General features: G+C 45.7%; 1 protein-coding gene across 2 annotated transcripts; it reads right to left on the reverse strand.

Annotated features, from left to right (window-relative positions):
- Positions 1-943: 943 nt before the first annotated feature.
- Positions 944-21355, reverse strand: LOC118310731 (dynamin-3). Of its 2 annotated transcripts, none has more exons than XM_035633955.2 (21): positions 21032-21355; positions 20251-20611; positions 18175-18248; positions 17818-17967; positions 16093-16296; positions 14594-14692; positions 14122-14282; positions 13627-13769; positions 13328-13463; positions 12790-12857; positions 12011-12149; positions 11689-11775; positions 11453-11523; positions 11186-11240; positions 9407-9520; positions 5453-5562; positions 4597-4711; positions 4121-4285; positions 3751-3986; positions 3475-3648; positions 944-2850 (listed from the first exon to the last, which is right to left on the reverse strand). In XM_035633955.2, exons 2-21 carry the CDS (start codon positions 20409-20411, stop codon positions 2808-2810), a joined length of 2505 nt encoding a protein of 834 aa, XP_035489848.1. In that variant the 5' UTR covers positions 20412-20611; positions 21032-21355; the 3' UTR covers positions 944-2807. The 2 variants fall into 2 exon arrangements, with proteins under 2 accessions (XP_035489848.1, XP_035489849.1); XM_035633956.2 differs by lacking the exon at positions 21032-21355 and adding an exon at positions 20800-20818.
- Between the last annotated feature and the right edge of the window lie 645 nt (positions 21356-22000).

Raw genomic sequence — 22000 nt, forward strand, 5'->3', positions numbered from 1 at the left:
TCAGCCTTTCTTGCAATGGTTGGTAGAAAGGAAAGTCAATAGAGTACATGCACGTTTATGTAAATATCACTAGAGGGAGCCCTCTACTTAACTCTGCAACATTTTCTAGGCCATCGACTTGAAACTCAACTTGTGAGGACAAGAAAGGAAAACATCTCAGGACTCTGGTGGCCTGAATGAAAGGGGGGCAAGCAGGATCACACCAGAGCAGCACTTCGGCTACTGTAACCTCACAATCGAGAACATCTGAAGACATTTAGGACTCAGATACACTAGTTCATCATCTAACATGCCACCTTTCGTCATACTAGTCATTGTATTTGATGACTTCTCTTTGGTTATGATCAAAACACAAAATGACAGTGTGCCAAATGGGAAATAACCACAAAATTCAACTTGGCCTCTGTTGGCATCATGTTGGCTGGCAGTGAAAATTTGCTCTGATATCTGAGTAATCCCAGTGGATTAGAAGATTTAAGAAAGGAGAGGTCTTTGGTGTCTATATAAATAATACAGTGTGTGTATTGTTCTATACAAAAGCTCTGTTTTTTTATGGCAACCAGTTGTAGGCCTGTGTATACAACACTGCCTTACAGTAAATTCAAAATGATTTATTAGTGCCACCTTCCGTCAAGATAAAATCCTACAGAATAAAACAAAATGACACGATCGTTATATGCATGAAGATGTAGTCTTAGGATTAAATATCAAGTTTGTTTTGATCATGATGTACTAATCGGCTGCTGAATGCAGTAATAATACCACATACATAGCTGTAAGATTACCATAGTCATTGGGCCCAGCAGACACCATATCTACCAAGAACACAGGAAGTCTTTCTGTATACATCTAATAAATTCAATTTTTGCTGTTAGATGTCTGCATGGATTTACAATACCGTCAGCAAATCCCAGTGGCCTGACCAACAAGGACTCAAAACAAATTGTGACATTATGAGGAAGAAGTTTATTGAGGAGCGATACAGAGACACAAAAAATAACAACTGATGCAATTCCCCTGTTTAACATTATGCCCTCTTCTAAACAACTGCATCTCACTACACCTGGAACCATTACCGTGTGTCAGTCTCGAGCATCATTTATTTTTTTTATTTTTCAACTTCACGATTCTCTTTCTACATTTAGCTTTGGCAATACAGAATTGTAATTCATGCCGGTAAGGCAGTCTAAAGAGAAAAGAGAGTATTTAGTGAATAGAGACAGAACGATTAAAGCGGTAGGATCCTGGATGAGGTCGTCTTAGTCCACAGGTACAGTATGTCCTTATCATTACCTATACACATCAGAACACAATTTGGGTCCAAATACACAATAACAACCGGACAGAGAAGCACTTGAACAATGACAACACCACCTTAAGCTCTGATGCACATGCTGGCTGACTGACTGACTGACTGTCTGGCTTTGATGGTTTTGGAGTAGTGGGGGGGGGGGGGGGGGGGGGGGGTGTTGAGAAAAGTTGAGGAAAGAGACAGATTGGATGTTTGTGATGCACATGGAGTTTGCATGTTTCAGACCTGAGAAAAAGGCTAAATGGAAAACCTGTAATGAATGTTCTTTGTTCATTTGTGGTGGATCTTGTGTTTTGCCACGTAGGTCGCAACAGCTGCTGTTGTTTTTTTTAAAAATTTGAAGTGGCAAGTTCAACGTCAGCAGTCAGCGTCTGGATCAGAGCGTACGGTTGCATGGGTCACACGTTGACCATTGATACAGCACAGGTGGATACCTACTGTATGACAAGGTTAAATGCATTATTGAGGCTGTGTTTTTCCATAGAGAGAGAATACTGAAGGTGCTCCTCAGCCTTGCTAAGTGTGTATGGCTGCTACTACAACAACACAGGAACAACTCACAAAAGTCCAACATTAAATTTAACCCCCGGACGGGGTTTTTATGATTCATTATTAACAGCTTTGACCATGAAAACAAGTACAACTGAAACGCCAACAAACGTGCAGACGGACAGCACATGCACACACGTCCTCACGCACTCGCACACATGTACACACAAGATGACTCGCGCACAACACTCACTCACTTACTTACACACACACACACACACACACACACACACACACACACACACACACACACAAACACACACACACACACACACACACACACACACACACACACACACACACACACACACACACACACACACACACACACACACACATACTAAGATACAACATCTGTCCCTAAGAGAACATTAAGCTGATAATTAACACTTACCGTAGAGGGGTAATATACAATAAATTAATACAATACTAAATCAAACTCGGCCTACATATAGGCAAATTAATCCCTCCCCTGGTTACACACACACACACGCACACGCACACGCAGACACACACACACACACACACACACATACATTCCCATGCAATAAAAGCAGCTTATGTGCCATGCTGCATCTTGGAATGAGTAGGGCAGTACGACTGCTGGGCATATTTTTATGAAGAAGCAGCAAGTGGGGATGGTGGCTGACCGGGTGAAGGGGTCGGTGGGAGTGGAGAGGTCCCAGGGACTGGCGGGTAGGTAGTGGATCTGCTAAGCAAACCTGGACCACAGGCGAGGAACGAGCGCACGTATACATACACCACAAGACAAGTACCATAACTGTACATAGATATATGGACACCGTCACTTGGCAGGAAATCGGGGGGGTCAAGGGGGTCAAAGACGTCTGTGTCTGCACTAAGGAGAGGACGGGGACAGCAGGACTATGGCTAAGGGAGGAGGGGTGAGGTGGATGCAGGACGGCGAGGAACCCTCTTTGGATGATTATGGTGGGGCTTGTCGTGTAGGAGATGGAGGGGGCCGCCGGCTATAGCAGGGGGAAAAAAAGAAAGAAGAAAAAGAGAAGTGAAGAGGTTAATCTTCATTGGTTACACGTTTGCACAAGTGCTGTGTTTGTATTCTATTCTATTTCTCTTCCTTGAATCAGCTTATTTCACATATTGTATCCTGCATAACATCTTCCTCAAGTAAAACAAGTCAAACCTAATTTAATGACACACACACACACACACACACACACACACACACACACACACACACACACACACACACACACACACACACACACACACACACACACACACACACACACACACACACACACACACACACACACACACACACACACACACACACTCCCCTGGACTCAACCACTGTGTAATTCAATAATTCACTGGAACACTTCAAGTGCAATATTCATTTCATTTCAAATGAGTGCAATTACTAACTGTGCCATTATTGTTACTGCTCTGTATATAGTATTTATATTTTGTACATTTCTTTTTTATATCCTAATATCTTTGCTGCTGTAACACCCAAATTCCCCCGTCTTGGGACAAATAAAGGATTAGCTTATCTTATCTTTCATAAAAATATCAAAAGGGCTTGCTTTGTGTCTTCCCAGTGGGTAACATGCGAGAGCTGCATTTACTTGGGGATGCTAGGAGGTGCCCTGTTCGGGCGGCTGGGAGCCTGAGGGCTGTCAGCAGTGTTATTGAAAGGGCCCAGGGGTCCTGGGCGATTTGGTGGTGGCGGGGCCCCTCGGGGAGCCGGGCGCTGGCCTGAAGACATCCTCCTGGGGGCAGTGGGACTGGCTGGAGGAGACCTGGCGAGGAGAAAGGACGTAATGCAGCTAAGAATAGTGAAGCATTGGAAATTATAACAGCACCAAAATTGTCATGTCATGATCATTTAAATTCCCCTTTACCTGCGACCACCGCTGGTTCCTCCCACCCAGGATGTGTCGACAGGCGGAGGCATGGGGACGGTGAAGGTGGAGGTGGAGATGTCGCCAATGATTGCCAGGGCCTCCTTCAGGGCCTGGTGGGTCCTCAGCACCTCGTCCCTCCTCTGGGCCTGCTCCTGGGACTCATCCATCAGGGCATTCTGGTCCCCTGCAGAGTACAGCTGGGCCAACAGCTCTGCATTGATGAAGTCCTTCACCTAGTGGCATCAAGGGGAAGTGCAGGACGATGATTCAAGTTTTTTACACAATGATAATCACGTCGTTATGAATATCATTGATATGGTTGGAGCACCTCCACTCGAATAAAGTCAAATAAGTGACGTTTTCTTACATTGCTGATCATGAGATGCATAATGGTCTTCGGCATGAGGTCCCGGATGCACTTGTTGACAATAGCCATGTAGGAGTCCACCAGGTTACGAATGGTCTCCACTTTACGCTCCAGCTGAGGGTCCATGGAGAAGTTATCTGTGGCTGTGGTGGTCTCACTCTCAACCTGTAGAGGGGGAAAGGAGAATGTGTTGTTTTTTTAAAGGAAAAAAGAGACTATTTGAATACAGGATGATCTAAAGAAAACTTTGGAGAAAAAGATTTTTCTTTTTCCAGCTGGCCTTGTAAAATATGTGGAAATTTCCAACAAAGCTCACAACAGGGGAAATGAAATATGTTGCTTTCTACAGGTCTGTTTAAAAACTAGATAAGTGGTGATGTTAGGATCACACGGTATAAGGGAAATCAAATATTAATAAACTTACAGTGAAGGAACAAAAGGAAAGATTTTGAAATGAGAGTAACAAGTCTGCTAACCGTAATGGTCTTCTCAGGATAGACTCCAGCACGAAGGAGAGAAGATTTCCAGCTGTCCACATCATCCTGAGCGTCGCAGGCCAACTCCAAGGTGCGATTGTCCTTGTACACATTCCTGAACACCGGGACACGGGGGGGAATATATGACTGGACGGCACAAAATAACTTTGACCTATACAAGAAGCTTATATTAAATACAAATACACATTTAAAACTTCTATCTATTTAACAAAAAAAGTGTTCAGAAAAAGAGATAAAGCGTGACATCTGGAAGAATGAACAGTCTATGAGATAAAATATTTTGTTATTTGGCCCTTTTTCCAGCCAAGAGTTACTTAATGGGATGGAGAAACTGAATTACAATAAAACTTTTTACAAGACATTCTGCAACAATTACTGAAAGTTCAAGCACGACACTAAACATTTTTACACGGACTCCCTGTGCTATTGATAGGTTACAGTACTGTTAGGGCCAGGGTCAGCTGTTGGTTTCCCCTCATATCATTATCATCAACCCACTACTACAACATCAAGACCTTGAAGTTACTCTTATTCCGCAGAGTAATTCACTGTAAAATATATGAAGTATTTTTAAAATTATGTTTTAACAATTAGCTTTAAAATCTGAGCTGTAGATTTTTTAGAAATGCGTGTGTGTGTGTGTGTCTGTGTGTGTCTGTGTGTGTGTGTGTGTGCGTACAGCCTGAACATGGCGAAGCATTTCTGCCGCTGCTCAAGCACACACGCCCTGAACGCGCTAACTCCCTCCATCGCCAACAAAGGTTTTGTTTCATCTGCAGACACAACTCAAACTATTACAAAGGTGTTATAGGTCTGATAGGGCCTTGCAGCTGACCTCGACTCCGTGTTGAAAATGCAGAATATGTGCTTGCTGGACATGAAACTCTTCTCCACGTCGCGGACCTTCAGGTTGTCCAGGGGGAGCATGTACTTCTTCTCCTTCTCCTGTGAACGAGGAAAACACAAGGTACGGATGACGGGCCCTCTCGTGACTTATACAAGTCTCTGTTTGTTATTTTGTCGTGGAAACAACTGCAGTGTGTGATGTGGACAAGAGAAGAGGTGAAATTGGATTTGCGAAAGAAGGAGAACGGGGGTAAGCGGAGTAGGGGGTGACAGGAGGGAGGAGGAATGGGGAAGAAATGAGAGCGGGAGGCAGGGGGGAGTGGGTGGAGAGGGAGGCAAAGCAGAAACAGAGAAAGAAAGAGGGAGAAGGAGAGCACATGTGGAAGTCATTACAGTGTGGGTCAAGACGCAGTCGTTCCTGATGGGGCGTTTTGCCGGTGGAGAGCTGGAAGGTGAAGACTGAGGAAACTCTCTAGCTGTTGTAAAGACAGGGCAAATGCAGATAAATGGAAGCCCTGGGGATCTAAATAAAACGTGTATCATCATAGCTTCAGGCTCTGGCAACGGATGCTTAGGTTGAAGAAAGTCTGCTCTTCGTTTTTACAGTCCAACCTAGCCTCCATCTTTCTTAACTCTCTCTTTCTTTTTTTTCTTTTATCCCTCCCCCTCTATATTTTTTCAATATTTTTTCTTTCCATTCCAGAGGGGCCCACTTCCTGCCTGATTTTTTTTGAAGACGGAGGGGTTGGGGGGGGGGGGGGAGTGAGAGAGAGAGATTAAATGACAGCCTGGCGTTAAAACTCAACATCTGGTAGTGCTTAGCAGCTCACAGAGAACCAGGGAAGGAGGGAGAAGTTAAAGAGACGGCGGGTGGAGGAGGAGGAGGCGAGACCATGGAGGAGAAACGCGGAAAGTGGATTTGCAAAAGATTTGCAGAAGAAAGCCCACATCTGGTCCGATGGTCCGGAAAAGCGGCGGTAGATGGTCGCAGGTAAGGAATAAAGCAGATGAGGAGAGAAGAAGGAGACAAGACAGGGAAACTCTTGCACACCCTTCAGTGTTGTATTCCCCAAGGGGTCACTACACCCCATATATGGTCACACAGGTCCCCTCCCTCTTCCTCCCTCTTCCTCCCTCTTCCTCACTTACTCACTCCCCCCGTCGTCTCTCTCTTTCCCTCTTTTTTGTAATATCCCCTCCCTGAACGTGCAGCCAGTCTGTCCCGGTCGTCTGAGCGAATATGCCACGTCAAGGCTGGATACTCTTCATGGCCGGCGTGACCGAAGCGGACCGCGAGGGGACCCCGGCGCTCCAACATCCAGCAAAACAAACAAACAAGCCAAGAAATACGTGCTCCGAAAAAGATGGGGAAGGCGGCCGAACGCGGACGAGGCGACCTCGCACATTTCGAGGGGTTTTCGATAGACGGGGATCCTCGGTGCCAAAATGGAGAAGGGGCGAAGGGAGGGCACAGACGCCCGAGACGCGAGCATCTGGAATGGCAGAGGACAGCACACAAGGCCTGACTCTTAACTCCGGCTCCGTCCACCCAGTGTTCAGACTACCTGTTCATTGTCATACTGGTGTACAGTAGTCTGCACATTGGTTAGACTGGGCATGGACCCTCTTCTGTCAGTCTGTCTCTCTGTGTCACTCTCTCTGTCTCTCTGATGGCATTTCAGGTCTCCAACATGTGTGTGGGGTTTTTTTTTTTGCCTCTGTTGCTTCCTCCTCACCCTCGTTGCTATCTTTAATCTAATTATAATCTGTATTTGACCTGTATATCCATCTGTTTTTTGTCCCAAGTGCTTTCTAACACTTCCTTTTTGGAATAAACATGTATCAACACATTTTCAACACTAACTGCAACAAATTTTGACTTAACTACGACAAAATGGCTGTGAACACCAGGGTGGGAAAATCTGAAATCAGAGCCGGGAGGGTAAAATATTGAAAGCCAAACACTCGCAAAGTAGCAAACGCACATAATTTATGGCATGAATGAGTAAGTGTGCAGGCTGCTAGCCTGGTGCCCTGATGAAGATGTGGTCCACGGGAAGGGGGAGGAGCGAACGTGGCTGCAAAGCATCAAACAGGGGCCAAAAGAACGAAAGGGCCAATCAATCAAGTGCGGTTTGAAAATGCAGTCAGGCACCTCCAGTGAAGTTATTTCAGTAGGTGGCCAAGACGGACTTTGGAAGCCTTAAAAGCAGAGGACACTGATGTGTACAAGATTGCCGAAGTGTCTGATAACTGCACAAAGCTGTGTGGGCAACGTGCTTTGCAGACGGTGCAAGAATCACATCAGCAAAAGCCCCAGGAAACAAAGAATAAATGCTGGACATGTGCTGCGTTACATTTGACTAGTTAGTTCAGTTTAAGTTATTGTGGTGTTGGTTTGTGGTGAAAGCATTAGAGGACACACAGCGGACAAGCAACCTTTTTCACTGCTGCATGTGGAATATTACAGATCAAAACAGTGACTTGATGTCATGGAGTGTTATCTGGTATTTGAAGTTCTGAAGGACGCAGAGAGAGAGAGTCGGGGGGGTGCAGGGTGGGGGTCGGGGTATATTGATATTTAATAGAGAGGTTTCTCTCCACTGAAACATTGGAGCCTGATGTTTGGATTGAAAACTTGTGAATCCCCTGCCAAGAATGTGAGCAGTTCCAAAGTAACTGCCAACCACACCAAGAGAGGGAGGAGGGTGTGCGCAAACGTGTGTGTGTGTGTGTGTGTGTGCATGTGCGCGTGTGCATGTGCGCGTGTGCATGTGCGCGTGTGCATGTGCACGCGTGTATGACTCGAGAGTTCACGGAGTGTAAAAACAGAAATATACAAGGCGAAGCCAGCGGAGTCTATAATTTCCTACATTACCGCACGGACGTATCAAATGACAACGTGCGGACCCAGTGCTGCGCGGCCCATGTGCCGTCGGAGGGCTGAGTGTGCATTCATATATTTCGGGTGTCTGAGAGTGAGCGCTTGGTCGAAGATTGGGACCGTGCCAGACTTTTGCTCAGAAGAAGCGAATGCTTGAACTCCCAGTGGAAGGAAGGTGGGGAGGGAAGAGAGAGAGAGAGAAAAGATGGGAACGTCCCGAGACAAAAGGAGAGATGAATGGAAAGAACGAGTGGATGACGGAACCATGAGTAAATTACAGTAAACTGCTCCATCATGGAGATGACGCACTCTTTCGGCCCTGACTGTAAGCTGGCCTCAGCTCACCCAAGGAGCGACCACACATAGAAAATCTACTCGATAATCAAGACAGAGTGTTTTTGCCTCAATCGCTTTGTCTTTTTGCAGAAAAAAATATATTCTCTTCTGCTTATCTCTCTCGGAACTCTGTGACTAAACCCGGTCCAATGAACAAACTGCGCCACACTGGCTGGAGGAGCTGCAGTGTGTCTGCCTATCTACACTTGCTGTGCAGAATATCCTCCAACCTGTACAGCAGGCACAGACAGGCAGATAGACATCAGCCCACCAAGGAGGCGAGCGGGACGGACCAACTGCTGCATCCCGTCATTGCAGAGTGCTGATGTGCTTTTACTACAAAAACCAGTATGCTGTTGTTGGTCTGTATTTTACATTATCAATGGCAATGGGAATAAAAATGTATGCAATTTGAAAAATAAAAGAATGAGATCTGTGTCATTTCTTCAACACTGGTATGTACCAAGATTTCAGATTAAGGTCTCCAATATTAATTACACTACTTGAAATGGGAAAAGAGGGCAAGACCGCAACGAAATGCCTCCTACAGTAGTGTTGCAGCAGGAAAACCAAAACTTCACGCTGCCAAAATGGGGTCCTGCAGAGTCGGGTGAATTCTCTAAATGGTTTATCACCGCAAGCATCCTCCTTTCACGTCACACATGATCGTTTGATCCGTTGTCCATATGATAAAAATATCGACGATAGCCCCTTCAGACTCACCTCGTCATCCTTGAACCAGGAGAGGCTCTCTGCAGTCAGCACAAACCAGTACTCTTTGGCTCCTCCCTTCATGATGCTGATGTTGTTGATGGTCAACCAGCCTTTGCGAATGACCTGACGGACGAGGGGTAAGGTCAGAGAGTCAGACATAACACACAAAAAATAAATAAATGAGTATAATCAAAATGAATCACCCCAGAGAAAAGAAGGAAAAAAAGGTTTCCAGGAGCTTCCAGAAGATTATGATTTAAAAAACAAACAAACAAAAAAAAACTCGTCAAACAACAAATACATGTTGCAATCTGTGCAAATCATCAATGCATGGACTGCGACGCGCCGTGTGTGAAGCTCAGGGTTAGGGTGTGTCACGGTGTCTTCTGTGACTCGCTCACAGCCCAGCATGTGAGTCAGTGCATTCTCAGGTAGTGTGTTCACGATGCCACATGCAGAGAGCCGTGTTAGCTTGTTAAGTGACCATTGTGTTACGTGCGTCAAGCGCACAAAAAGGCATGTGTGTGAGTGTGTGTGTGTGTGTGTGTCTTCTGTGCTAGGTGTATTAACCCTGCAAGCCCGACGTAAACAGGCCTGCGGGCACAGTGCCAGGTGATTATTAGGTTAGATCACTGTCAGTCTTGCACCGCCTAAGACTCACTAAGGAGGTTACCCAAATCAGTACAAAGCCTTTTTGTCATGGACGCAAATATGAGCTCTGTTTTTTGTTTTTTGTTTTTTTGTAGATTGATCCCTAACAGGATCTGAAAGGAAATTCATACTTTCAACTCATTGGATTCTCGAGTTAATGAGACTGTTTTTTAGCCGCCAAAACAAGGGAACATTTTCCATCTGTGTTTTGTCCAGTTGGCAACCCCTTGTAGTCAGCAGGCCTTGGTGGGTGGAGGGGGTGTTAAGAGAGTAAACGGTTAGAGAGTAAACTCTTACAATCAGGCCTGATGCGGGAGGAGAGGAGGCCTGCAACAGGAAGGAATGTGGGGGTTTAAGACACCCTGCGGCACTGAAAGGTGGCATGTTTTTATTCTCTTAAGGAAAATATCTCTGCCCTGCAGAAGTCCTACACAGCCAATTTGCCATTCTTGACCTGTCAGAGTGGGAAAGCGAGGGAAATGACAAGTTCTGTATATGCAGCGGCGCTGCAGAGCACCACACAATGGGCAGAGGGTGTTACTGCAGGCACAACATGACATTGCAAAAGAAACCACGACCCACAATGAGCGATACTCACCAACAGACACCCATAAGAGGGCAGCTGAGATTCTCACTAAGGGATGGGGATGAAATGCAAAGTGGCACCTTGATGACACAGGAGGGGGTTCAAACAAAGGGAGATGTCTCAACAACAGCACCAGTGATGACGGTGGCATAAAGTAACAGAACCCAAAGTGACTCTTTGACTGAGATAAAAAAAATAATCATAAACCAGAGAAGCAAACAAACCACTGTACAGAGTTGGTGCCCACACTAAACATAACACAGCATGCATGACTACAACTGAAAACATCAAATCTAAATTAAATTTAATTTAAAAAAACACAGGGCACATAAAATGTATAGAAACGTATAATTTGTGCAATGCAAAAAAGATGAACTCAAATGAAGAGAGTGTCTCAGATCTCTTGCATCTAGGCATCTGTGTGTGTGTGTGTGTGCGTGTGTTCTCTCTGCAGTAACCATCCTTTCGCTGTGTGAGCTGTGCAGGACTCCCTTGCCCCGGTGCACCCGCTGTTGTATGTGACACCACGCGAGACGCGGAAAAATGCTCACCTGATTTCCTGCCGAACTCTGGCTCTTGACTGACTGACTGCTCCTCTGCTGCGCACTGCCGCGGAGAAACAACAAGAGAACACATCGGACGGGGGCGGCAGGTAAGAAAGGGTGACAGGGAGAACAGGATTAAGACGGAGGAAGGGGAGGTGAAAAAAATCACGACAGGGGGGAGACAGGGGAAATCTGCCAAACATTTCTTCCCACTAGCCTGACGTGTAAAAATTGCATCATTGTGGAGCCACGCAAACAGATGAGAGTCTTTACTTAGCAAAGCCAATGAAGTCCTCGTGGTTTGTGTTGATGTAAGAGAGCTGGATGTCAATTAGCAGCAGGACCTGAAACAACACACAAAGCATGTGTCACGACGTGATAATTTGCATAATTTGGACCCTGTTTGTAATTTCCATTTAGAGTATGTAGACAACTCGTGGGCTCCGTGTCACAAACATTGCCTTAATGACAAGTGTATATGTAGACAGCTACACGCTGAGGAGTGTTACCTGGTCCTTGGCCCGGCTCTCTCTGTCTCGGATATGAGAGGTCACAATCCTCTCGGTTTCCTCGCGCAGCATCGGAAAGCATTCCAGCTGAAAACACATCCCACGGCTCATCACTCGACGCACACAAACAACTAATAAATTACAACCAAACTCAGAACCAAATTGAGTACGGGACTCTTCGACGGGGAACCCGTCTGTTCTTGTTCCCCTCATGTAGATCCCTTTTTAATTGATTCTTTTTTTTCATTATTCCATCTATTATGCCGTCTTTTCATCTTTTCCTTCCCTTCAAGCGCAGTCCAATAAATCCCCAATGGTTTACCTTGTTGGAGCACTGGCGCACGGTGTTAATCAGCTCCTGGATGACCATGTCCACACACTTGACACAGGGCTCCTTCAGCTTTATGACCTGCTTCTTCACAATGGCCTCGAACGCCATGTCGGGGGTGAAGAGTCCGGTCCTGGAGAAGGGGTCAAAGGTACAACGGCGATGAGAAGCATTGACTTGACCGCTTTTTGTTCCACAAATAGCCCCGCTTTTGATTTGTGTTTCGCTTCCATGTGTGGTGGCAATGATAAAGGTGTCATTTTATTGACGGGGTAAAATGGCCATTAAAGAGCTGTTATTATTGTTGGAGGGGATTCAGGCTAAAAATGTGGTGTTTCTTTAAATGTCAGCTTCTCTTTCGCCTGGTCTGCCGCGGCTAACCGCTGCTGATATCTATATAGACACACACACACAGAGAGGCTGGACTGAGCATAAAAACAGAAAGGAGGAAAGGCGACATGCTCCTCCCTCGTCCCTAAATTCCCATCCAAACCAAAAACATGTATTCTTGGGCTGTTGGCAAACCAAATTCAAGGAACTGTATTTTTAATAACTTTTCTGTTATGATGTTCACCCAACCAGCGGATTAGGGATTTAAACTTTTTAAATGACAACAGGCCGACAGTTAAGTGTGGTGTTCACTTAAGTAGAATATTTGGTGGTATTTTGTGTCTGTTAAAAAGGAAACTTCTGAAAATGGTCAACAAATAGACAGGCAGGGACATTTGGGAAAAAGAGAATCACAGATTGACGCCTGGTAGTCACATTCCTACCTGATACCATGGATGTTCTTGATGGCGTAACTAATCTCACGTCGCATCTCCTTTTCATCACACTCCATCTGGAGGGAACAGGGGGGGGGAATGTTCACTGGTGAATACAGGAAATAAAATGGTCAAATGTGTACGACAGAAAGCATGACGGAGATAAAAAGACTAATTACAAGTTCAGGAAGGGAGAGAAAATAGTGCCAAAACTATATTGGTACTAATAGTGACGCTATTTTTGGATGATTTCATTGAACTTATTGAGAGAAAAATCTTGACCATTGTATTTGTGAGGAGTCGGGAGAAGGAACAAAGAAGTCAGCGGAGGAAATAGCTTCAAAATGTCTTAGCAAGTCCTTCAGTCTTGTAATTCAGTTCGTCCAGACTTGGACTGATGACTTAATCCTGACTGTAGCCAGATTTAGAAAAAGCCATTTGCACTTCTAACTAGTCAAATAACTGCATCAGATGCCATCAGATATGTTCACTTGTTGGGGTATTTTTTTTGGGGGGGGGTTGCCGCCTTTTATGTGCAACATATCACCTTGACCAGTTCGAAGGGGAAACGCTCATGGAAAATGCGGTTGATCTTTGCTCCACCAGACAGCTCCACTGTGTCCACCTGGTCCCCTGATCCCTCAATCCTCTTGTCAAAGTCCACGGAGAACTGCTGCACCATCCTGAAACACACACACACAAAAAATGAAAAACAATCAAGGACCAAAAAAAGCTAGCAGCATCTTCTAACATCTAAAATATAAGCTGACAAGGAAGCAAAATCAATTTTCTGAGAGCAAATTCCAATGTAAACGATCTTGCTGTGGGAAAAAATGGGGTACTGACTGCAACAGCTGCTTGGTTTTGCGAGACGGGTCATCGGGTCGGTATCCCCGGTATTCCTCGGCCTCCTTGTCCAGAGCCAACAGCTGGGACTGCAGCTTGCTGCGGAACGCTGGCAGCGTGTCCCGGATGTGGTTGGTCAGTTGCTATGGAGACACGAAGGCAGCAAGAAAAAAGAAATTACGTCCACAATATGTAGTTAATGCGTTTGGCATTTTTGCTGATAAGTAATTTACACAATACAGAAATCACTGTGTATTTCACTGAATTCTCAGAAGAGGCATCACTCATACAATTACAATGCAAAGCAGACGTTGGATGCCTGCCTGAGTGAATTTATAAATTATAAGGAGCTCCCCCTACAGTACTGACAGGCTTGTTTCACCCACACTGAAGCGCAGTGAAATGGAAGCAAAAAAACCTGAAAAGTAGGCCGCCCTCTTATTAATTATGTAAAGTGCGCTGGGGGAAAGCACAGGGGGTTAAATCCATGGTCACCTGGTTGAGCACTTTCTGCAGCCGTGGGGTTCCCATTTTCTCAGCCAGGTGCCTATAACCTGGGTGGGACAAGAAGAACTTCCTCTCGGCCTCCAAAGCCGCCTTGATGTCTTTCCTCCCGTCAATGTCTTTCTGGCTGCGGTTCACCACTCCAATGTAGCCTGGGAAGGAATAAACACCGAGAAAAAATTGAGAGAAATAATGAATGACAAAGATAAACAGAAGAACAAAGAGGAGGAGGGTTAAAGGGGGGAAACTTCCCGGGATACTCTGGTTAATAACACGGGTGGAAATGAATGGCTCACTATAATATAACACACACACACACACACACACACACACACACACACACACACACACACACACACACACACACACACACACACACACACACACACACACACACACACACACACACACACACACACACACACACACACACACACACACACACACACACACACACACACACCTCTTCGCAGTGGCAGCAGCTTGTTCTCCAGCACATCTCGGGCATCTGTGCCCTCATCCATCAAATCCAGTTTGGTGATCACTCCAATAGTCCTCAGTCCTAGAGAAGTGGTCAAAAAGTCAAAGAATGAGGAAGAAATTGAAACATGCTTTTTAGCCGTTCCAAACGTAGACTGTATATAAGGCTTCCAAGGCACTATTGCTGATTGCCCGGTACAAATCAACTTAAACGTAAGTGGGGGTTTTCTTTCTTTTTCTCTTTTATGTTTCATTGTAAATTGAATACGCTTTGGGTTTCAGACTGTTGAACAGCGCATACGAGTAATTCCAAGAGGTCCTCCTGGGCTCCGGGCTCATTTTTTTCAGATGACATTTCAAAGGACAAATCTCACACTGAGCAAACGGGAAACTGCCACATTCGCTGCACATCACGATCTACTTAATATTTATTATGTATTCTCGATTAAAGTAAATGGACCAAACTGACCCTTTCACTGAAACCCTGTCTAACCCTTATTTAGTTTTTTTATGTCATTTTCGTTTGCCGGCTGACTTAGCAGACCACACATACCATGATTGCAGTTTCACTACAGTCCTACAGTCCAACCAGTACTACAAAAACTGGATTATGAGAAACAGTATGACCAAGACAACTGGCCCGTATGACCCTGTCCCAGTTTTACCCTGTGTCAATGTGTGCGTTGTAAACTGAGTCAACATAACATTATTTGCAACTAATCAAATGATCAAACTGTGAATGTTGAATGTTGGACTTTTGGGGCTACTGTGGATCTAGGCACTAATCCAACCTCCCATCCAGCTATTCTGTTTTCTTTTATTCTTTGTCATATTATTCTGCTTCTGCCACGTCATCCTTTCCAACCATCTTTTGCCTTTGGCATCCTTTGTCTCCCTGCCCCCTCCTGTATTCCTCCACCTCATGCTCCGTATCTGTTATAAATCATCCCTCCCACAAGGATACTTTGTCCACGTCCTCTTTCTCTTCTAAACTAGTTCATCCTCATCCACTCTCCTGTGTCCTCCTCTCCACTTTTACACTCAAACTCTTGGCACTAAGTTGATTCCTCAACTCCTTCCTCACCCTCTCTCCCGCTTACAGAATCCCATCTTCCTTTACTTCCCTCCCTTTGTGTCGCTTTTCTTCCAAGTTTACTTCTTCTTATCTTTCCTTTCCTATATTATCGTATGATTCATGCCGCCCTCATCCTCCATCTTCCCCTTCTCTCAGCCCCCCGCATCTAATAATAATGTGACACATAATCAGGCCTTGTGGGAAAATTCTGTTTCCACATCCAGAGAGGTCGGTGCACAAGGTCAGACACTGAGCAACATCCCTGCAGCTCATAGAGATTTGGTGTCTTCTTGGGGGCGGCCCAATAACAACGAAGCCACCCCTTGCTTTGTTTTCTTAGATTCTTCTTAACTGTACTATCTATATCCCTACCACAGGGCCCATTCCTCCCAGTATCCCTTCCTTACCCTGGGGGTCGACCTCCTTCGACAGTTTCAGGGCGTCAGAGTTGGCCAGGTCACTGTTAGCCGGAGTGACGGCCAGGATCAAGCAGCTCTCTCTGGTGATGAATTGCATGATCATTTCCCTGATCTGCTGCTCGATGTCGGCGGGCTGGTCTCCGATCGGCACCTTAGTGATGCCCGGCAGGTCGATGAGAGTCAGGTTCAGTACTGCACAATCAGAGAAAATGCAACGTGAGAACCGGACGAACCTGTGCGGCATTTCTGTGACCTGTCGCTAGTCAGAGGGGTGATCTCAAAGAGGCTGTTTATAGCTGACAGAGTCCCTTGTAGTTTATGATGTTGATGGGAAAAGAAAATAGAAACACAAAATAGCCAGCGATGTTTCTCAGTGTGTCCAATGCAGTTATAGGAAAAAAGCATTAAATGAATGTCCAAATACCAGCTACCAGCTTTAAACTTGAATGCCTTAAATCTGATCATGGAACCAGTATTGGTTTGGACAAGTTATTTGTCCATTACTAAGTTTGCGTGTGCGTACTAGCCAATTTCAAACTGGTCATTTACTACCAGGTTGCATCATGAAAACATAACTAACGTCTTAGTTATACTAATGCGTAAACAGTTGCTAAAATCAAAAGGTATCGACCGTGTAAACAGGAAGTCAGAGTAACATGAAGAGCAATGACTGACTTTTCAAATGTAGCCGATGACTTCAAATGTAGATATGACTTTTCTTTATGTTTAAGTTAAAAGCTTTAGAGTTAATGGTGATTTAAAATGACTGAAAAAATATATCAAAAGCTTAACTAACCAACATATGTTAACTTAAGCCAACAATATTGGACGATGTTTTGTAGCAGTTATCCCAATATACGCCATCATGAAACGTAACATTTCAATCAAGTGTTAGGCGTGTACCTGGTGTCAGGTCAGATATGTCTCCCGTGTTTCATTTTATCAACCTCCTCTACTCCTAAAATATAAACAGCTGAGTCAACCACACGTAAGCTTGCTGGTTGTGTCAGTTGGTTCCGTTAGATAGCCTACGCGAGCAGGTACACACGATGTTAGCTGGTATAAATATCCGGTAACAACTAGCCTCCATGTAGTCCTCCTCTAATCAATCATAATATAAAGCAATGATGCACGAGCTAAACTGGGACAGAAACTGGCTATTACGAAACTAGAGAGCTCACCTTTAATTGTGCACAATTATAATCTGCTTTGTGTGTGTTTCATCAGTAAAAATGAACTCCATCCCATAATCTCAATCCTGATGCGGAAATACCACTTTCTCCAGTGGCAAAAGTGGGAGAGCAGCTTTCATTTGAATAAATGAAAACTGACTAAAGATGAAATTGTCTTTTGGAGGACTTTAGGCCTTGTTATTTAGTTGTCAACTGAGCAGTCACCTGTATCTCGGCATTTTAAGATGTAATTCCAATAAACTTTTCGGTACATCCTATGAATTTTAAACCATAAAATCAAAAAAATCTAAAAAGCTAATAATGGTAAGGTAAGAAAAACCTAAGGACATAGTATATTTGGATTCAGCCTTATTAACACAGAGCCTTTTTCGCTTTAGCTTCTTCTATTTAGTTCAATTCCTCAGCATCACAGTTAGCAGAATTAATTATCTCACTGGCAAAACCATATTCTTAGTTTCTAATGATCTTGCTTTTAAAAACACAGAACATTCCTACGAAGACGAGTTATTGCTTTTCGCACCGTTCGGGGAGTAAACCCGCAGGTTGATCGGGACGGGAGAAATGCCTTTGTTGGCCCCAGTGACACGATCTGTCTCCGCCTCGATCTCCTGGCGAACCTCATCGAAGTCTGTGAACTTCTTCCCTTTGCAGTGGAGGAACTCGGCCCATTCTGAGAGGATGAAAATGTAGAATAAATATATATCTGAGATTAGTGGTGGCAGTTCATTAATCTGAGAGGAAAATAACGCCACTGCAGGATGGGGGGAAAAAGACAAATAAAACAGTGCCATTTCAAAGATGAACAAGGAGAAGGCGGAATGTGTGCGTGTGTGTGCATGGCAGCATGTGTGGGTGTGTAAAATGTGCGTGCACCCACCTGCAGTGGCACTGATAAGCTGCAGAACCAGGGGCCTGCGGGTAACAATACCGGATCCACGGGGTAGAAAGTCCCTGAGGAAAGACATGGCGACCGCAACGCTTTATATCAAACCACAGCCAGTAAAAACATTTATCAAAGCACATTGGCATAATGATATTAAATGACATCTTGGATTTTTTTTTTTCTTCCTTTGAACTCTTGAGGAGCAAATACATTATAATTATACTCTCGTCAAAGGCATGCCAACGCCTTCAGTGTCATTCATCTTGCATGCTGTACAGCCTCTGAGTGGAATAGGGGGCCATTTTAAAACACAGCAACTCCCCTTGCTTTCAGCTGCTGCTGCTGCTGCTGCTGCAACCCAGTACAGGACAATGTGACCTGATAAACAACAGGTCAAAATGAAGAGCGGCATCGCTGACAGGGAGCTCTCTCATTTCAAAAACGATGACTCCACAGTTTCCTGGGGCTTACCACGCGCAGACGTCGCGCGCGCGTGTGTGTGTGTGTGTGTGTGTGTGTGTGTGTGTGTGTGTGTGTGTGTGTGTGTGTGTGTGTGTGTGTGTGTGTGTGTGTGTGTGTGTGTGTGTGTGTGTGTGTGTGTGTGTGTGCGCGCGTTCACAGATACCCCTCATTAAGACATATTGACCCGTGGAGCTCCCTCAAGTTGGATGAGTTTAAAAAAAAGACCACCCTTTGTGCAATCAGTGCTGTGCAGAGCCAGTGCTTGACAGATGGACCATTACTCACCATCACAACAGTCAATGAGGGGCAGAACGGGAAAAAGCCAATGCATCCATCTGGACCTGTGCATGTGCATGTCAGAACTGCACACAAAAAAAATGCACTCGTCGGTCCCACCGACAAACTACTGGCATCTAACCATATTTTTGTCATTCAGTGTTACACTTCAATAAGTCACTACTGTATAAGGCTGAGATCCAAAAAAAACAACACAGTATCCTACACTTCCCATAATGCAACTTAGAAGAATCTTTTTGAAAGACCTTTCCAAAAATCCATGTTTACGACAACAATTCTGTCAAGAATTTGACGCCTAGTGCTCAAGAAAACCCTGATGACAACATCACTATGGGCAAGACGCCGAACCCCAGACTGCCCCATCAGTGTGCGAACGGATGACTGGCAGAGACACACATGAAGCGGTCATCGAGACTAGAAAATCGCAATATAAATGCAAAGAAAATGTCAGAGTAAATTTATCTTCTTGAATATCAGTTTAAATATTTTCCATAAATCTTGAGATTAAGCGATTTGCACCTCTCTATTGTAAGAAAACTTGAAGGCCATTATATTAATCCCTCATTTAAAAGGTCATCTTCAAAAACGTGGGGCTACAAAACAGCTTCAAGGAACTATATGGTAGCATATTATTCGGGAGAAAATAACGTATTTGCTGAATTAAGACCAACATACAGTAGCACTTTGGGAGTCATTGTGGAACCTGCGGGTATGGGACATTTCTTCTTTTGAACAATTTTTTTAACTTTTGCAACCCGCAGGATTCCAGTATTCGGGATTTGGATTAGTCCTCGATCTTAAAAGAAAAATGTCACTGCTCATAATTTATTTGTTTTAGGTGTCCGAAAAATCCAGGGCAAGATGAATATTCATGCGTGTTTTCAGGAGTGGAAGCTATATAGCACTGCTGCATGGATGATGTGGTTTTAAAATGGTAACTGTGTCTGTGCAATCTGCATTTTTATACAATACAAATTTATATAGCGGCACATGGGTTTGAAAGGATGCCTGGACACTGTATGAGGAGATGGATATATTTCTAGGACTGCGAAGGAATGGATTGGGTCTGAGATGCCCAAGGTGCCGCTGTAACCCAAATACTGCTTCCCTCCTCACAAGACAGGGTTGTGTGTTTTAATAAAATATACACTGCACTGATCATAACTGAAGGTCGCAGCAGCAGCAGCAGCAGCAGCAGGGTGGGATGGTCTGAACTCTGCACACGGTCGATTGGCAACATAGGCCTCTTATGTCATCCTCAAGGTTAACGGGTGAAGGGATTATCCTATTTCCGGGGTGGTAGATTTTTACCTGCCCACAAAGTTCTCCAGCACGGAGCTCTTCCCTGCGCTCTGGCCGCCGACCACCGCGATCTGCGGCAGGTCCAGGTTGCACGCCTGGCCGATGGAGCTGAAGGCATCCTGCAGCTTGTTGACCAGCGGGATCAGCTCCTCCATGCCACGGTTTCCCATGGTGCCTCTAGTCGGAAGGGACTCGGGATCAGCGAATGGACAGAGAGAGAGAGACGAGAGACGAGAGAGGAGGGGGGTGGGGGTGGGGTGGGGTGGGGGGGTGTGCCGCTGCTATATTAGTCCGGGATACCGCGCTGCTTGTTGATGTAGTGAAGTCATCTAGCCGCGCATTGCCCCGAGCCAAGCGATGGTCGGACCGACTGTGGAGGAGAGAGGAGAGAGGAGGAGGGCGAAGAAAAGAGAGACATGAACAGACAGGGACAGACTATTGCGCAGTTGCTTACCACCACCAACCAACAACCCCCCACTTCTTTATCTTTTCTTTTTTATCCACGTCTCTTACGCACGAACACAGTCACACACACACATCGAGCGGCACGAAGCGCACCGTTTCAAGGGCATTTGGTGAGTGGGACTCCGCAGGCTCCACGCAGTCACGTCGAACGAGCCCGTGCGCTCGGAGCTGCGCAAATCAAACCCGAGTGACGTTCAACCAAACGATGAGCAACACACACACACACACACACACACAAGCACCGTTCGCGTGCACGCGCACGGCTGACACACTGTAGAAATAACGGCGACCACTGGAGATAATCCCAGATCGCCGTGAGCCCTACCCCGCCTCAGGATGCCCTCGGTGTTCCTCGGCGGCCCGACAGGTCCCGGTCGCTGTCCAAGTGCTGAAACGACGCGCGCAGATCGGGCGGCGGAGACGAGCGACGAGACCTCCGGACGATTACACAAGCGCCACCTGCTCCGCTCGCCAGAATCCCCCGAGCATCCGCCGCAGCTCGCCCGCCTGCGTCGCCTCGTCTACTCTCCGACGGACGTCAGAGCGCGCTCATCTCGAACACAAATTTTGCCTTTGACAGATTAATCTTTTTTTCTTTTTTTTCGTCTCCCCCCCCGCCAACTACTATTCTCGTCCCTTTCCGCGGTGTAAATTGCGAAGCTGCGACTGGTCGCCTACACCATATTGACGCGGCGCAGGACCAATGAAATCCGGGGATCGGAGGGAGCAGTCACACGCGGCTCCCCCATTGGCCGGGCACGGTACAGGTTTGGCCTACCTGAGCCCGCCCCCTGTTTTACGTCCGTGCCATCTCCTGCCGTCGTGAGTCATGCTGCACGGCTGCACGGCTGCGCATCGCTGCAACGGAGGAGGAGGCGGACGCGCTCCTTCTGGCGCCCGCAGCAGAAGGAGCAGGAACCATGCCGTCGTAAATTTACTTACACTGCTATTTCATAAACGTCGCAGGCCATGACAGTTATTCATGTCGCTTCGGTTCGTGCATTTATATATATATATATTTTTTTTTATTTTATTTTTTTGTAATCGCTACAATGTGCATGCATCCTTTATGACACTAAATAGACAGTATCGGCCCCGCATTAGGAAGCATGCAGCTTTTGAAAGTCATGGTCACAGACCGCATCGGCAGGTCGAAGCGGTCATGCTGTCACTCTCTCCCGGGACGACGTCATAATAACAAGTGACTCTGCTCCACTGGATGAAATCCGCGCTCATGAAATGACCTGAGAGGACGGATACACTTTTCTCCTCCTGGCGCCCTTTGCTCATAAGG

This window comes from Scophthalmus maximus, chromosome 5, assembly GCF_022379125.1.
Source record: "Scophthalmus maximus strain ysfricsl-2021 chromosome 5, ASM2237912v1, whole genome shotgun sequence".
In the NCBI taxonomy this organism is placed as follows: domain Eukaryota; kingdom Metazoa; phylum Chordata; class Actinopteri; order Pleuronectiformes; family Scophthalmidae; genus Scophthalmus; species Scophthalmus maximus.

Excerpts from the sequence above, each read along its gene's own strand:
- LOC118310731 (XM_035633955.2), bottom strand. The coding sequence starts at position 20,411 with ATGGGAAACCGTGGCATGGAGGAGCTGATCCCGCTGGTCAACAAGCTG. Across the intron at positions 17,968-18,174 it reads GCTTATCAGTGCCACTGCAG|AATGGGCCGAGTTCCTCCAC; the intron begins GTGGGTGCACGC and ends TCATCCTCTCAG. Across the intron at positions 16,297-17,817 it reads GCGGGTTTACTCCCCGAACG|TACTGAACCTGACTCTCATC; the intron begins GTGCGAAAAGCA and ends CTGATTGTGCAG.